This window comes from Amphibalanus amphitrite, unplaced genomic scaffold, assembly GCF_019059575.1.
Source record: "Amphibalanus amphitrite isolate SeventyFive unplaced genomic scaffold, NRLGWU_Aamphi_draft 000740F_arrow, whole genome shotgun sequence".
In the NCBI taxonomy this organism is placed as follows: Eukaryota; Metazoa; Arthropoda; class Thecostraca; order Balanomorpha; family Balanidae; genus Amphibalanus; species Amphibalanus amphitrite.
Genome location: NW_024882234.1, coordinates 1 through 17,761, shown reverse-complemented (window position 1 = coordinate 17,761; position 17,761 = coordinate 1). Strand labels below are relative to the sequence as shown.

The window sequence follows — 17,761 nt, the reverse complement described above, 5'->3', positions numbered from 1 at the left end:
CGACCACTACTCATGAACAGTGTAAGTTTATTATTCCTGGGTCAACTACGTTGGCACTCCTCGCCAATGCATATCTGAGAAATCAATTCACTTGATCACATGATGAAACAAAAGTACAAAAACGGTCTTGCGAGGCACACGAAACACATCAATACAGACACGAGCACGCATATTATACGCTGCTTCAGGAAACATGTGCCACACTCATTGTAGCCTCATAAAGGAATAGAAAACCCTACGTCATTAGCGGCAGTCTCACCTACGGAGTCAGACGACGATGCGATAACAATGTTCACAAAACGCTGTAGCCACCCGCCCGCTATCGGGCCCCAGTGCCGTCAGACCGCCTGCCGGTCCCAGCCGGGCGTGGCTCACCCCAGTCCCCACAGGACATCACGGCAAGACGCGTGCAGACTGTTCAGAGATTGCACCAAGGTGCAGACTACACGCTACCAAAGTACAAGCACTCTGGACAAGGCTCGCTCTGGACTATCAGCACAGCACAGCTCCCAGGCACAGAGCAAGGCCACCGCCGCGGTAACCCGCGTCCTCCACCAGCGCGACAGACTGCCCGTCTGCCGGGCTTCCAGCCGTCCACAGCCCACCCCGTTCAGGTACTAGTCCGTCCACTTCCAGCGCAGCAGCGACATCAGTCTCTGGTCGGCCGGCGCTGCCCGGCTGAGACGCCGGCGGGGGCCGGACGGCCGAGCCGCCCCTCGAGTATTACCAGTCAGCGAGGCACCGCGGAGCGCCCAGATCGACGGCGGCCCGGCGAGAGACAAGCGCGACCGCCGCCTGCAATGGGCCGTCTCCTTTCAGCAGCACGCTGCCGCCCCGGCCAGCCGCTGAATATCGTCCGCCCTGCGCAGGGCCGCCGTCCGCTCAGGACGTCGCCGTCTCCTGGTGGCCGTTGACGTCGGCCAGGGTGCGTCTCCGGCGGCCGGCCGGCGCCAGACAGTCCTCGGCGCGCCGCTTCCCCCGGCCCATCAGCCGGTCGGCCACCGCCGCAGTCTTCTTGTCCTGTCAACCGGCGACACACAGGGCGTCAACACGAGCACTCAGCTACCACCTATGGCTGATCAGCGAACACCTGCGTTCATACGGGGCACACAGCACTTGCCTCAGGCTGTCGGTAAGCTTGTATTGAATTCAGCATATTGCTTAGACGTAAAGGTTACGCTCTACATATGCTACATACAGTGCAGAGCGTAATACCAGAGTGTCAGTTCGCGAAAACGATCAACGCGAACACGCATGAAGTTGCTACGAATGAGATGAGTCATTCTTATGGTTTACCTAGCACATAAGCTAATGCGGCACCTAATTTATCTTCAACCAGAGATGTCGCGTTAGCACCTATGACCAGCGGCCGGGGTTGCTCCATTAGCACCTGCCGACATGCAGCCAGAGATGCTGTCCTGCAGTAACACCTACTCACCTGCAGCCAGGGGTGCTGCAGCGCCTGCTCCACGGAGATTCTCTGGGCGGGGTCGACGGTGAGCAGGCGGCGCACCAGGTCTTTGGCCGGCTCGCTGACGCCGCGCCACTGGCGCCGCTGGAACGTGAAGCGTCCGCGCAGGATCTGCTCCTGCAGCGGCATGTCCTTGTACTCGGGCGAGAACGGCGGGTACCCGGCCAGACTGCGGCGGAGGGAGGTGCGCCCCGGTCAGCAGCCACCCGGCGGACCGGGGGGTGTCACACAGCTCAGCCTGGCGGCTAGGCTACGGGACGTCAATGCCAGCGTTTGTGGTTTGTGATGTAAGTAATCTGATGTACCGTAGCTACAAAAATGAATAAAGAATAATAAAATAGATAAAGCCTCCCACAGATACACAGTAGCTCAGGGAGCCTAAGCAGTGCACGGTACACGATCTATAGCAAACCTAACAGCCTAACAGCTGCAACATCATGGCCGCCTCCCATCCCACCCAGCAGCCTGTCGGATCCCGGCGCCGCTGCTGCCCACGCCGCGGCGCATACCAGATGAAGAGTATGACGCCCAGGCTCCAGCAGTCGACACTGTGTGTGTAGTTGGCGTCCGGCCGGCGACGCAGCACCTCCGGCGCCACATAGGTCGGCGTGCCGCAGAGCGTCTTCAACAGACCGTCCTCCTCCACGATCTTGGCCAGGCCGAAGTCGGTGATTTTCACGAGCGTCTCCTGCTCCTCCGAGGCCAGCAGCACGTTCTCCGGCTGAGGGACGGACGGACGAGGAGCCGGCTATAGACCGTGGGGAACGGGCGCTGGCGGACCGATGAGCGACACTTGCTCGCTGCATTCAAAATACTGTAATTCAACATAATGCTGTAATTCAAAGTACCTACCCAACAAACGCTTAACGCACAGACGTCAATGCGGCCAGCTCTATTGTCTGTATCGTGATCTATTTGCCTCACGGACAGAACGCAAGACAATGGACAGCTAGGACAACTTAGAATAATGGGCAGTCAGAGCAGTTTAGGTGAATTGACAGGCCCAAACCCATTTAGAATATTCACACACGCAGATATGCATACTTTCTTCTACCAATATACAAAGAGCGGGGAAATAAAACTAGCGAGTAGAAGCGCACGATGATTCAACAAGAAATCGTACGAGTTATTTGTCAGGAGAAAGAAAGCAGTAACGATTGAGCAATAACCAACGAGCTGGTATAAGACAGCGGTTATTATGAAGTAAGAATAGTCCAGCTGGATCCCACCGTGAACACCCCCTTACCTTGAGGTCACGGTGCGCGATTCCCTTCTGGTGCAGGTAGCGCACCGCCTGCAGCATCTGGTAAAAGTACAGCTTGGCGGTGGGCTCGTCGAGCTGTTTGAGCGCCATGACTCTGTCGAACAACTCGCCGCCCTCGACTAGCTCCAGCACGATGTAGACGGCCGCCGGCGAGTCGATCACGTCGTGGATCCGAATCACGCACGGCTGGCGGTGAGAGTACCGGCGGCTGGACTGACTGACTGACTACAGCATCCGAGCGTACGGCATACGAATGTGAACCGATCATAGCGGGTGTCTCAAAACGACAACAGATCACAGTAAGTACTAACACTCTGAACGGGGAGCTTTCACGTTAGGAATGTAAACCTACCTCTCATTCACACCATTTAACCCATCTGGCACCAGTTGGCATTTACCACACCCCCGCCCCATTGAACCCAGCTGATCCTACCGTCACAATCAGCTATCCGCGACCCTGCAGTCCTTACGTGGTCCAGCGCGCGCAGCACGTTCACCTCGTTGGCCACCGCATCGGTCTGGTTGATCTGGTGCTGCCCGCGCAGCGTGAACTTCTTCTTGGAGATTATCTTGATCGCGAATCGCTCCATGGTGCCCTGGGAGTCGGGTCCAATGTCAGACTCACCCAATGAAGCTCCCATGACTTATGAGACGTCCTGCTCCTGATCTTAGGTCGTTAACTAGCCAGAAAATAATGCCCGCCCATGTAACCATGAAACATATATTCAGGAAGCAAAAGTTATCAAGACATTTAAACACCAGTATAACGCCTTTTGGGGCAGCTAACAGAGCGAGCGAGAGGGTGGGCCTCGCACGTGCGAAATTGCGAGGGGGTACCTCCAACTGACTTGTGCACGGCACCCTACTAACCGGTCTCTAGCGATGTGCCAAATTTGAGTACAATCGGCCCAGCCGTTCTCGAGATCTGAAAGCGGCACCCTGCACGTACGCACGTGCAAAGTGGGTCCCAACTGGCCTGTGCACGGCACCCTACTAACTGCCCAACTGGTCCCTAACCGTGTTCCAAATTTGAGCGCCATCGTCCAGCCGTTCTCGAGATCTGGAAACGACCTCTACACGTGCGTACGTGCAGCAGCATCCAAACTCTGGCACATGGATATGCATTGCCTAATGGGTGCCTACCTACATGCCAACTTTCAGCGCAATCGGCCCAGTGGTTACCGAGATATTGCAATTTTTACCAAACTGACACCTCTCGTTTTGCACGTGGCACGTGCATAAGGGGTCACCCACATGCATCGGGAATAGTCCAATACTTGGTAGAAGGAATGAAGTTACCTACCAGTATAACGCCTTTTGGGGCGACTAACGGAGCGAGCGAGAGGGTGGGCCTTGCACGTGCGAAATTGCGAGGGGGTACCTCCAACTGACTTGTGCACGGCACCCTACTAACTGGTCTCTAGCGATGTGCCAAATTTGGGCACAATCGGCCCAGCCGTTCTCGAGATCTGGAAGCGGCACCCTGCACGTGCGCACGTGCAAAATGGGTCCCAACTGACTTGTGCACGGCACGCTACTAACCGGTCCCTAACCGTGTACCAAATTTGAGCGCAATCGGTCCAGCCGTTCCCGAGATCTGGAAACGACCCCTGCACGTGCGCACGTGCAGCAGCACCCCAACTCTGGCACATGTATATGCAGTGCCTAGTGGGTGCCTACCTACATGCCAACTTTCAGCGCAATCGGCCAAGTAGTTACCGAGATATTGCAACAATTACAAAAGTGACACCTCTTCGTTTTGCACGTGGCACGTGCATAAGGGGTCACCCACATGCATCGGGAATAGTCCAATACTTGGTAGAAGGAATGAAGCTACCCTACAAAAATTACCGCGTGTAAATCGGTCAAGTGGTTGCTGAGATATAAGCCTCGCAAAAGCGTGACCACGGCCGGCCGGCCGGCCGGCCGCTCATACTCAGAAATTTCCGTTAATCTAAGGAAAGACTACGCTCGCTTCGCTCGCTCCGTAAAAAATTACCGCGTGTAAATCGGTTCAGTGGTTGCTGAGATATAAGCCTCGCAAAAGCGTCCGCACGGCCGGCCGGCCGCTCATACTAAGAAATTTCCGTTAATCTAAGGAAAGACTACGCTCGCTTCGCTCGCTCCGTAATTAGATTTTCTTGTTAAATCAGTTCACAGGAATTTCATGAACTTGGTATAAATTAGTTTTATGTTCGCATGAACCTCGTTGCCCGCCTTAAACAGACTGTGGGCACTGAACACTCAGAACAGTGAGCAGATGTATTTGAATCGAAGCCCCCGAGTGACTGGTCAAACTAATGGGGATGATTAACCACCACCGCCTCCCTCCCTCCGAGCCATACCGGCATAGTCTGTGGGCCGGGAGCGGGACGGGGCGTGTCTGACCTTGCGGAAGGCGAGTCGCACCTCGCCGCACGCGCCGGCTCCGAGCACGCGCGACATGGTGTACCGGGCGCGCAGCTGCTCCGGGTAGCTGGCCGAGTCGTTATCCATGTAGTCGTGGAACACAAACACTGCCGAGAGACACAGGGACGGCCGGTAACACGGCGGTATATCGGTGGACACCCGATACACGGCCAGAACACAAACACTGCCGAGAGACACATGGACGGCCGGTAACACGGCAGTATATCGGTGGACACCCGATACACGGCCAGAACACAAACACTGCCGAGAGACACAGGGACGGCCGGTAACACGGCGGTATATCGGTGGACACCCGATACACGGTCAGTACACAAACACTGCCGAGAGACACGGGGACGGCCGGTAACACGGCGGTATATCGGTGGACACCCGATACACGGTCAGTACACAAACACTGCCGAGAGACACGGGGACGGCCGGTAACACGGCGGTATATCGGTGGACACCCGATACACGGTCAGTACACAAACACTGCCGAGAGACACGGGGACGGCCGGTAACACGGCGGTGGACACCCGATACACGGCCAGAACACAAACACTGCCGAGAGACACGGGGACGGCCGGTAACACGGCGGTGGACACCCGATACACGGTCAGTACACAAACACTGCCGAGAGACACAGGGACGGCCGGTAACACGGCGGTATATCGGTGGACACCCGATACACGGTCAGTACACAAACACTGCCGAGAGACACGGGGACGGCCGGTAACACGGCGGTGTATCGGTGGACACCCGATACACGGTCAGTACACAAACACTGCCGAGAGACACAGGGACGGCCGGTAACACGGCGGTATATCGGTGGACACCCGATAGTACACGGTCAGTACACAAACACTGCCGAGAGACACGGGGACGGCCGGTAACACGGCGGTGTATCGGTGGACACCCGATACACGGTCAGTACACAAACACTGCCGAGAGACACAGGGACGGCCGGTAACACGGCGGTATATCGGTGGGCACCCGATACACGGTCAGTACACAAACACTGCCGAGAGACACAGGGACGGCCGGTAACACGGCGGTATATCAGTGGACACCCGATACACGGTCAGTACACAAACACTGCCGAGAGACACGGGGACGGCCGGTAACACGGCGGTATATCGGTGGGCTGGACCCCCCAGACACGGCCAGAACACAAACACTGCCGAGAGACACAGGGACGGCCGGTAACACGGCGGTATATCGGTGGGCTGGACCCCCCAGACACGGTCAGTGCGCACATCGCCGTGCTGAACTAACGGTATCGATCTCATAATGCCTAGATAAACTGCAGGCATATGATGCGTCAACGAGCCGCTTGTTACAAAGACTGTTCCTTGCAAGACGTCATCTGCAGCAACCGCAAGCACTTGAATGGTACATTTAGGGTGAATGCGAATCTGCCTCTACCCACCCAGCAAACACCAGACTGAATGGGTCTTAAAGGGACCCTCCCACCTTCAAAAAAGTTAATGAATTGGCACGAAAGTGATGTCGCTCGGTTCAGAAAGAGCGAAAGCGAATATCTACCAAATTTCATCGAAAAATATTCACCGGTTTTTAAGATATTAGACTTTTACTTTTTTTACTTTTTGGGATCTCCGCTGTTCCTAGCGACTTTATTTGAAAGTGCGGCATTTGTTGCGCGCAAAGCAGCATATACCACCGCGTGCTACCAAACGTTTCAGTAAAAGATTCAAAAATCGTTAGATCTCCGCTGACGTCACAAATTCTAAGGGGGCATACCAATGCACTAGCCCCTTAGAATCCGAAAACTGCAAGTTTGAAATTCCATATCTCCGAATTAAAGCATTTGTCGATGTTGTTAGTGCCCAAACCGGTATTTGCAGGCCATGGCCACCAATTTGGCTATCTCAACTCAAAACTAATGTTAAGGTGGGAGTGTCCCTTTAAGTTTTCGATGACGAATTGTCACCTTTATAAAATGTGCTTAAATCCGAATAAGATATTCCATCCCAAAGTAGCATCCACAAGAGTCGTTAGTTCAGAAGCTCGATGCGACCGGGACCTAACAGGCCATAGTGGCCATCAAAATTACCGTTATCGGTAAGGTAAGGTAAGGTAAGGTAAGTTAAGATAAGGTAAATAAACTAAATGAGCCCTAAAAAATATGCTTACTGCATTAAGTGACAAACAAATCCACTGAAGATGAGGCGCATTGACATACACTCAACAACGCGCTGGGATTTCGCAGATAAACGCAGCTAACCTTTGAGGAGTTTCATGGAGAGCGAGATTTCGTCGTTGTTCTTGAGCGCCACCTTGTTGCCCCTGCCGACTAGCTCTCCGTTGACGAATGTTCCGTTGGAGCTCAGATCCTCCAGGTACACGTGCCAGCCGGTGGACGCCTCGGCCCTCACCACCCTGCAGAGTGGCAACATGAGCTACAGTTGACGAGTTTAGAGCGACCTTCACCAGGGCCAAGCGCAAAATGTATGTGTTTATCTACTTCTCTGAGACATAACCATCCGTAAGTAAAGAAGCAGCATTTTGATTTGAGCAAGAACCGGATTTCAGGTTTCCTATGGATAAAATATCAATATTCATATCATCTGTTCCTATATGAATAAGACCTAACAGTCGAAACAAATAATTTGGGTCACTTTAAGTACCTCTAGGTCGTTCTAACTAATAAATGCTTATACAACCAACAAAATGTTTGAACGGTACGCCAGAAACTGGACTGGCAATTATGGTAAGAATGCAACAGGTACAGGTGATGAAAGGAACCGCAGCCGACAGGTTTGGACTCACTTGAGGTGCGTTTTGCTGATGGTGAGCAGGTACTTTTCGACAAGGTTTTGCAGGCCGACGACCACGTCGCAGGACTCGCCGCGGCCCAGCGTGTACTCGTTTTTGAACATATCTGTGGTGAGCCGCACCGGGCACAGGTCAGCGCCGACGCCGGTGAATAAACAGACTGCGTTGTTTCTGGAGGGGCATGCATCTATACATATGGTGGGCAACAATATAGTTAATATTCTTATATAAACAGGCAATATTCAAATAAGTGCATTAAGTAAACGCATTAAACATCAAAACACAAGCATGCTATAAACACAGATTTAATGCATCACAATACGAACATCTTTTCATTACCTTCAGTCATTTCACCCGCGCCCCACTGGGGTCTGCGTATAAAGCGCCCTACGGGGGGGGGGGCTCTTCATAGCCCCCCCCCCCCCTCCTAACTCCGAAACTACTGGGCCGATCGTCAAAATTCAAACGGCACCTGATAGCCCCGGAAAAACTGTCGAACGGAACCTAATTTCATTGACCTCGAGGTCACCAATGACGTCACAGGTCAGGTCAAAGTAAAAATTATCAATGTTTGGCTTCTTCACATTTTGGGCTCTGGCCGCCGGCTTACAAGTCAGATCAGGCTCATTTTTGGTTTACACACTCGTGAACAGATGCTTTAGATACCCTGAGGGTAACAAACTTGTATTTTGATTTTCAGGTCAGGGCCAGGCCAGGTCATCACAGGTCAAGGAAATCTTATAGCATGCATCGGTCACGTGACACATGTTTTATGATCCATTTAGGCCACATATTTCGAATTCGATGTCGTTTATGTCATTCGAGGTCATATTGAGTTGAATTTAGCTTAGGTCAGGCCAATTTCAGGTCAAAACAGGTCAAATTTTAAAGTTAAAATCTTTGAACAATAAAGGTTTTTATCGGATGCAGTTTGGGCTCAGGAACACGATGGTGCTATTTATATTGGTGTGCGATGTCAAATACGTAGGTACTGAAAAGTTTATTTGAATATTTATCATTGTGATTTTTTTTTGCTATAATGCGTATGACTTGGCCATTTTTGAAGATATCTGGCTAAAACTTGCTAGAGTAAGTCATAAACATGTTCTATGAAAAATATTCTGTTTTTTTTCGAAAAGTCAAAAACTTTTTGAAAAAATATTAACTATAACTTTTGAGTTTTTAATTTTTTCAAAATTTTGAAAATCCGAGATAGCAGTTTGATATCGCAGTCCATTCTGAGTCCTCTCATGCAAAGAAATTGGATCTACAGGGTGTTTCACTAAAAGTGTCAAAAAGTAAATGCCTATTAAAGTTATATAAAATATGCAAATCACGTGGTTGCGCACGTGGCTTGGTTGCAAATTTTTGGACATTTATGCTTTGTCCATTTAATATATATTTTACACTCATACGGAGCGAGGGCAGGAGGCCAAAGTTACTAGTCGTTTTTTTCCCTTATGCAGAACAAGAACAGGTTATTTACACCTCAACAGGAGGGGTGAATTACACTTACCTTTGGTGCCATCAGAAACATTGAAACCGTACATTGAAACATTGAAACTGAGCTACGGCCGGTCCCGTAGCTCAGTTGGTTAGAGCGTTGGACTCCGCGTGGTGAGAGCACGCGTTCCCGGTTATGACAGTCCGGGTTCGAAGCGCGACGGGCGCTCGACATTTATGGGCCTCCTGACAGGTATGGTTGCGGTTGGTGGCAGGCCGCAGCCAGGCGAAGTCAGCGAGGGGACCGGCCGTGCGCGGCTTTGTGCGCACGTTAAACTTTGGACTCTAAATTCTGCCATAGAATCGGAATTGCGCGATCGGAGGGTAAAGGGCAGGGTCATCGCAACAAGCTTCGCTTAGCGGTGGCTCTGTCCTTGTGAATCCTTCCCAGCAAAAGGTTCGGACTAAATTTATAAAAAAAAAAAAAAAAAAAAAAAAAAAAACCGTATGCCGACTTTTCAGGAAACGTTTTATTCTCTCACCTCGCTACGTTCCAGATTATAAAAGGTTCAAAGGGCTTCTTGAGAGGTTTAAAAGGGTTCCTTCGATGCCGGTCGCAGTCCAAAAAAGACGGGGTCCCCCACCTCTCGGCGGAAACCGTTGAAAAGGTCAGGGTCTTTTTGAGGGTCTTTGAAGATAACAAGAAGCTAATTTCAACATCAGAAATAGCCAAGGCCTAGTTATCAAGTTATCAAAAACAGCCACTATAATGGCTGTAACCACCAGGAACTGGCTGGATTAGAAGTTCCTGCACCGAAAAATCAGCTGCCTCGCCGCCCGCCTCTGGCCAGCGCAAAGCCCCGATCTGTCACCGTTTTACTTCTGGTTTTGGTCAGTAGCTCTCGCAGAGCTGAGCATCACTTCGGGAGCTGAAGAGCACCATTCAAGGCTTTGCCGACAGTCTGGACGCTGAAGATGAAAACGGGCTGTGAGGCACCTCCGGACACGTGCCGAAACGGTGCATCAAAAGAAGGGGCTGATATGTGGAATAGGTTTGAGTGACGGTGCTATCGTTTTTATATCTTCAAATGTCCAACAATTGCGGATGAAATGGTATGCAAATTTCCGTAGAAAACATTGTTATTATGTGCATCATGACCTTTTACTTTTTGACACTTTTAGTGAAACACCCTGTAGCTTAAAAACTGAGCTCTTGGGAGCGATTGCCGTGGTTCAATGTTTTGCGTCGAAATCGGCCGAACATGACGTCACCCTGACGTCATTTCCGGCCGACCTATAGTAGTTACGAAATTCATATTTTATCAAAAGGTGTCAAATTGATGCAGCCGAAGGTACTGAAAGTTTGGCGTCGATACGTCAAGCGGTTTGGAAGTTATTGCAGAAAAACGGGAGGGGGAGGCCGGAGGGGCTATGAATTAAGCCCTCCCCCCTCAGTGGAATGCGGGTTAACAGCAAATATATATAGCACATGCCCCAGAGTCGAGCATCATACCTAGGCCGTCAAACTTGGCACGGATGCCGACGGGGAACAGGCGGCCCCACTTCTGGACGTCGCCGCCAGGCTGCTCCTGACTTTGGGAATAGATGGCCTCGACATCAGAAATGTCCTGGGTGTTTGGAAGACCGTCCTGGCTGGCTGGTGCTTGACTCATTCTGGCTAGCTGGAAGAAAAATCAAAGCATGTTAGAAAAATAAAAAAGAACTGGTCACAATAAGAAGCATAACATGTTCTATGTTAAGTGAACATATAAGTAGTTGTAAGTATCTATCACTTCAGTTATGGTGCTGAGCAATGAGGATGCCACTAAGCGTGTGTTTGACATCTGGGAAATGAGGGATAATTTTCCGGGATCATCGGTAATTATTTGGTATGGCAGGGACCATTGATACCGCCTTGATTGGAGTCTTTCTCCCCCCCCCCCATCTCCTTAACTTCTTCCACCAGCGTTTGCTAGTGAGAACTGGTACCCTGGCCTGAAGTGCCAGGCAATGTCTTTCTGTGAGTTGCCACCATAGGACATGCCAATAGCGCGACTACGCACCTCTAAACTGAAAAGTTTGACCCTCATGTCTGGCAAAATCAGCTGCTCAGATAATCTACGCCTCAGGAAAGGATGCAGGAATGCAAGAACATTCTCAGCAACACGGTATTTCAGATCATATTGGAAATATTCCAAATTATATTGGATATCAACACTTGACGCACCCTATACATACAATGTATGTAGACCTCTAAAGGGCCACATGGATCTTGGGAGGATGCCTTCGAAAATTTATGAGAACCTTAACTGGCCTTTGATAGCTCAGGCAAGCTCTTGAGGCGACAACTCTGACCCCAAGCCGCATTTGAGGGGTCACGACTCACGTGTGCCTCTGAGGGTCCCAACCCAACGCACACTTCTTATATCTCTACGTGGGGTCATTACGATTCGACACAGACCCGAGGGTTCGCACGTTATCTGAGGGCTCGACATGGTCTTTTAGCACCTGCCACTCACACTGGCCTCCGAGGGCCCCACATTGAGTTAGGAAAGCCCTAGTCCCCCATGAATGTGTGGGGTGACCCACGCTGATCCCTGGGATCCTTAGCAAGATTCGAAGAGCCCACGCCCCACACTGACACCAAGTGACCCAAATTTGGTCTGCTAATGGTCTGAGAATCCCAAGCCTACCTCAACTCTAAGGGATCCCTTGCTGCTATGCGGTATTATATTTTTTGGTTCCGTATTTGTTCAAGATTTGCGGTGCTTCCCTACACACACAAAAAAGAGAATGTGAGCAAAATGCTTCCCCTCACTGGAGCAAAGATGAATAACTTCCGATTCACACCCCCCACATTCACCCTCTCCAGAATGCCTACTTGCCACATCGATGCCTATCATAAACCCTATGCATTTCATGTGGAAAATCTGCCATCGTGCGTGTAGGTTTTAGCAAGGTGAACTGATTAATTGGAGCATTTTCAACTTTCTCTGCATGAGGATCATCAGCATCTGCACAGGAGTTCCTGACTCCTGAGTGGATCGGCCATCATCTCTGGTGACACCTAACCAGGGCTAGAGTCGATAGATTTTAAGGTTTAGGTGACTCAGAGTTCAGACTCTGGCTTGTAAAATTGACTACAACTCTGGCTCCAGCTCTGACTCCAGAGAATGCATTGCTCATTAAGTCCATCTCCATATAGGTAATGAAATACATTGCATGTCTGACTTCTGAGGTGGAAAAACATCTCCAAAACTATCATAGTAGCCCCATGGATGACAGTATATGTCCTCAGCTTCAACAAAATCTTATTTTCAAAGGTTGATGCGAAACATCATCAAGCAACCAGGTTTGGGGCATGACTTTGAGCTATGAAGTGTTGACTCCAACTCTGGAGTTGCTAAGATTTTAGCAACTCCAGAGCTCTGTTCGCTCCCCGTTTATTTATCAGCAGGCTGCGGCTATGCTGCTACTTCTTGGCTCCTCATTGGTTGAATTCCAGTGGTCTATTCGTTAGACCAATGACAGGCCAAGCCGCGCCAGCAATAACTTCCTTATATGGGGAAAACTGACAGCACGCTGGTATAAAAACAGCGACCGAACAGGGCCCAGGCAAAACTGCTGAGTGCCAACTCTAACTGATTCTGACTCTGCATTCTGCAGCCCTGCAGCTAACCAATAAAACTATCATTTGATTTGATTGAAAGAAGCTAGCAGGGACAGATAAAACATGACATGAGGCCTTCTCCACAGTCCACACTCAGCAAAATGTTCTGCCCGGTGACCCTGTCTGGCATAAGCCATTGGATGGCATAATATTTTGTGACACTCACAGAATATTCTGCTGAGCAGCAAATTCAGGTCAGGGTCAGGAGAATATAGAAAGGATGTCAATGTAATGTAACGGAAGTTAGCAGGGATTCAGCAGGGGTTCAGCAGGGATTCAGCAGGGATCGACGGCCCCTACGATTTCGCTGAATTTTGGTGGAGAGGTGCAGAATGGTGTCCTCTATCGAAAATCCTAGTGCCAAAATGCGGGGAATCCATCAGGGGGGCCACAAATCCCAAAAAACAGTATGCCCTCAGGGCACAATCGACGAACTTTGGAAACCCTACTTCTAGCCGTCAAAACAGCTAAAAATGCACGTCATTCGAAAGAGGACAAAATTTTACGTGCAACGGTACCAAATTTAGGGGGCTAGCGCCCCCCTGAACCGAACAAAACAGCTTCAAATATATGGGCCCGGGAGTATGCCCTCGGGGCATAAATAAACGTTTTCAACAATTTCAGGCCTATAACATCGACAAAATCCAGCAATATGCACATCATTGGAAAGAGCGTAATTTCCCAAACAAAAAACCCAAGTAACATTTTTCGATGGGGCCCACCTGGGGCCCACGGGACCCAATTGAAATTTGGGGCCCAATGGGGCGGCCCCTACGATTTTCTTCAAAATTTGCACAGACACTCTCCTGGGCCCCCTCTTCAATCTGGCTGAAGAAACCTACCGGGGAATCCAAAGGAAGGGGCCCAAAGAGGGCCCCAAAGAGGCCCTTTCTAAGTATTGCCCCTAATTTCGCGACCAACCCCGGCAATATGCACATCATTGGAAAGAGCGTAATTTCCCAAACAAAAAACCCAAGTAACATTTTTTGATGGGGCCCACCTGGGGCCCACGGGACCCAATTGAAATTTGGGGCCCAATGGGGCGGCCCCTACGATTTTCTTCAAAATTTGCACAGACACTCTCCTGGGCCCCCTCTTCAATCTGGCTGAAGAAACCTACCGGGGAATCCAAAGGAAGGGGCCCAAAGAGGGCCCCAAAGAGGCCCTTTCTAAGTATTGCCCCTAATTTCGCGACCGACCCCGGCAATATGCACATCATTGGAAAGAGCGTAATTTCCCAAACAAAAAACCCAAGTAACATTTTTCGATGGGGCCCACCTGGGGCCCACGGGACCCAATTGAAATTTGGGGCCCAATGGGGCGGCCCCTACGATTTTCTTCAAAATTTGCACAGACACTCTCCTGGGCCCCCTCTTCAATCTGGCTGAAGAAACCTACCGGGGAATCCAAAGGAAGGGGCCCAAAGAGGGCCCCAAAGAGGCCCTTTCTATGTATTGCCCCTAATTTCGCGACCAACCCCGGCAATATGCACATTATTGGAAAGAGCGTTATTTCCCAAACAAAAAACCCAAGTAACATTTTTCGATGGGGCCCACCTGGGGCCCACGGGACCCAATTGAAATTTGGGGCCCAATGGGGTGGCCCCTACGATTTTCTTCAAAATTTGCACAGACACTCTCCTGGGCCCCCTCTTCAATCTGGCTGAAGAAACCTACCGGGGAATCCAAAGGAAGGGGCCCAAAGAGGGCCCCAAAGAGGCCCTTTCTAAGTATTGCCCCTAATTTCGCGACCAACCCCGGCAATATGCACATCATTGGAAAGAGCGTAATTTCCCAAACAAAAAACCCAAGTAACATTTTTCGATGGGGCCCACCTGGGGCCCACGGGACCCAATTGAAATTTGGGGCCCAATGGGGCGGCCCCTACGATTTTCTTCAAAATTTGCACAGACACTCTTCTGGGCCCCCTCTTCAATCTGGCTGAAGAAACCTACCGGGGAATCCAAAGGAAGGGGCCCAAAGAGGGCCCCAAAGAGGCCCTTTCTAAGTATTGCCCCTAATTTCGCGACCGACCCCGGCAATATGCACATCATTGGAAAGAGCGTAATTTCCCAAACAAAAAACCCAAGTAACATTTTTCGATGGGGCCCACCTGGGGCCCACGGGATCCAATTGAAATTTGGGGCCCAATGGGGCGGCCCCTACGATTTTCTTCAAAATTTGCACAGACACTCTCCTGGGCCCCCTCTTCAATCTGGCTGAAGAAACCTACCGGGGAATCCAAAGGAAGGGGCCCAAAGAGGGCCCCAAAGAGGCCCTTTCTAAGTATTGCCCCTATTTTCGCGACCAACCCCGGCAATATGCACATCATTGGAAAGAGCGTAATTTCCCAAACAAAAAACCCAAGTAACATTTTTCGATGGGGCCCACCTGGGGCCCACGGGACCCAATTGAAATTTGGGGCCCAATGGGGCGGCCCCTACGATTTTCTTCAAAATTTGCACAGACACTCTCCTGGGCCCCCTCTTCAATCTGGCTGAAGAAACCTACCGGGGAATCCAAAGGAAGGGGCCCAAAGAGGGCCCCAAAGAGGCCCTTTCTAAGTATTGCCCCTAATTTCGCGACCAACCCCGGCAATATGCACATCATTGGAAAGAGCGTAATTTCCCAAACAAAAAACCCAAGTAACATTTTTCGATGGGGCCCACCTGGGGCCCACGGGACCCAATTGAAATTTGGGGCCCAATGGGGCGGCCCCTACGATTTTCTTCAAAATTTGCACAGACACTCTCCTGGGCCCCCTCTTCAATCTGGCTGAAGAAACCTACCGGGGAATCCAAAGGAAGGGGCCCAAAGAGGGCCCCAAAGAGGCCCTTTCTAAGTATTGCCCCTAATTTCGCGACCAACCCCGGCAATATGCACATCATTGGAAAGAGCGTAATTTCCCAAACAAAAAACCCAAGTAACATTTTTCGATGGGGCCCACCTGGGGCCCACGGGACCCAATTGAAATTTGGGGCCCAATGGGGCGGCCCCTACGATTTTCTTCAAAATTTGCACAGACACTCTCCTGGGCCCCCTCTTCAATCTGGCTGAAGAAACCTACCGGGGTATCCAAAGGAAGGGGCCCAAAGAGGGCCCCAAAGAGGCCCTTTCTAAGTATTGACCCTAATTTCGCGATCTACCCCGGCAATATGCACATCATTGGAAAGAGCGTAATTTCCCAAACAAAAAACCCAAGTAACATTTTTCGATGGGGCCCACCTGGGGCCCACGGGACCCAATTGAAATTTGGGGCCCAATGGGGCGGCCCCTACGATTTTCTTCAAAATTTGCACAGACACTCCTGGGCCCCCTCTTCAATCTGGCTGAAGAAACCTACCGGGGAATCCAAAGGAAGGGGCCCAAAGAGGGCCCCAAAGAGGCCCTTTCTAAGTATCGCCCCTAATTTCGCGACCAACCCCGGCAATATGCACATCATTGGAAAGAGCGTAATTTCCCAAACAAAAAACCCAAGTAACATTTTTCGATGGGGCCCTCCTGGGGCTCACGGGACCCAATTGAAATTTGGGGCCCAATGGGGCGGCCCCTACGATTTTCTTCAAAATTTGCACAGACACTCTCCTGGGCCCCCTCTTCAATCTGGCTGAAGAAACCTACCGGGGAATCCAAAGGAAGGGGCCCAAAGAGGGCCCCAAAGAGGCCCTTTCTAAGTATTGCCCCTAATTTCGCGACCGATCCCGGCAATATGCACATCATTGGAAAGAGCGTAATTTCCCAAACAAAAAACCCAAGTAACATTTTTCGATGGGGCCCACCTGGGGCCCACGGGACCCAATTGAAATTTGGGGCCCAATGGGGCGGCCCCTACGATTTTCTTCAAAATTTGCACAGACACTCTCCTGGGCCCCCTCTTCAATCTGGCTGAAGAAACCTACCGGGGAATCCAAAGGAAGGGGCCCAAAGAGGGCCCCAAAGAGGCCCTTTCTAAGTATTGCCCCTAATTTCGCGACCGACCCCCGGCAATATGCACATCATTGGAAAGAGCGTAATTTCCCAAACAAAAAACCCAAGTAACATTTTTCGATGGGGCCCACCTGGGGCCCACGGGACCCAATTGAAATTTGGGGCCCAATGGGGCGGCCCCTACGATTTTCTTCAAAATTTGTACAGACACTCTCCTGGGCCCCCTCTTCAATCTGGCTGAAGAAACCTACCGGGGAATCCAAAGGAAGGGGCCCAAAGAGGGCCCCAAAGAGGCCCTTTCTAAGTATTGCCCCTAATTTCGCGACCGACCCCGGCAATATGCACATCATTGGAAAGAGCGTAATTTCCCAAACAAAAAACCCAAGTAACATTTTTTATGGGGCCCACTGGGCCCACGGGACCCAATTGAAATTTGGGGCCCAATGGGGCGGCCCTACGATTTTCTTCAAAATTTGCACAGACACTCTCCTGGGCCCCCTCTTCAATCTGGCTGAAGAAACCATACGGGGAATCCAAAGGAAGGGCCCAAAGAGGGCCCCAAAGAGGCCCTTTCTAAGTATTGCCCCTAATTTCGCGAGACCACCGGCAATATGCACATCATTGGAAAGAACGTAATTTCCCAAACAAAAAACCCAAGTACTATTTTTCGATGAGGCCCACCTGGGGCCCACGGGCCCCAATTGAAATTTGGGGCCCAATGGGGCGGCCCCTACGATTTTCTTCAAATTTGCACAGACACTCTCCTGGGCCCCCTCTTCAAT

At 50.9% G+C, this 17,761-nt stretch overlaps 1 protein-coding gene across 4 annotated transcripts; it reads right to left on the bottom strand.

The window, feature by feature from the left end:
* Positions 1 to 7: 7 nt before the first annotated feature.
* Positions 8 to 13,284, bottom strand: LOC122365455 (serine/threonine-protein kinase Chk2-like). Of its 4 annotated transcripts, none has more exons than XM_043336654.1 (10): positions 13,220 to 13,284; positions 10,897 to 11,065; positions 7,935 to 8,046; positions 7,390 to 7,544; positions 5,124 to 5,251; positions 3,206 to 3,331; positions 2,718 to 2,921; positions 1,981 to 2,192; positions 1,439 to 1,640; positions 8 to 1,020 (listed from the first exon to the last, which is right to left on the bottom strand). In XM_043336654.1, the coding sequence occupies exons 2-10, from the start codon at positions 11,054 to 11,056 to the stop codon at positions 883 to 885; spliced, it is 1,437 nt and encodes a 478-aa protein (XP_043192589.1). In that variant the 5' UTR covers positions 11,057 to 11,065; positions 13,220 to 13,284; the 3' UTR covers positions 8 to 882. The 4 variants fall into 4 exon arrangements, with proteins under 4 accessions (XP_043192589.1, XP_043192590.1, XP_043192591.1 ...); XM_043336655.1 differs by lacking the exon at positions 13,220 to 13,284 and adding an exon at positions 13,147 to 13,207; XM_043336656.1 differs by lacking the exon at positions 13,220 to 13,284 and adding an exon at positions 13,172 to 13,195 and having other exon boundaries at positions 3,233 to 3,331.
* Positions 13,285 to 17,761: the final 4,477 nt, after the last annotated feature.

Bases quoted from the DNA above. Each gene is read 5' to 3' on its own strand.
- LOC122365455 (XM_043336653.1), bottom strand. The intron at 2,193-2,717 runs GTAAGGGGGTGT...TCCGTCCCTCAG, and splicing joins TCGCGCACCGTGACCTCAAG to CCGGAGAACGTGCTGCTGGC. The intron at 1,641-1,980 runs GTATGCGCCGCG...CCTCCGCCGCAG, and splicing joins GGCGTCATACTCTTCATCTG to TCTGGCCGGGTACCCGCCGT.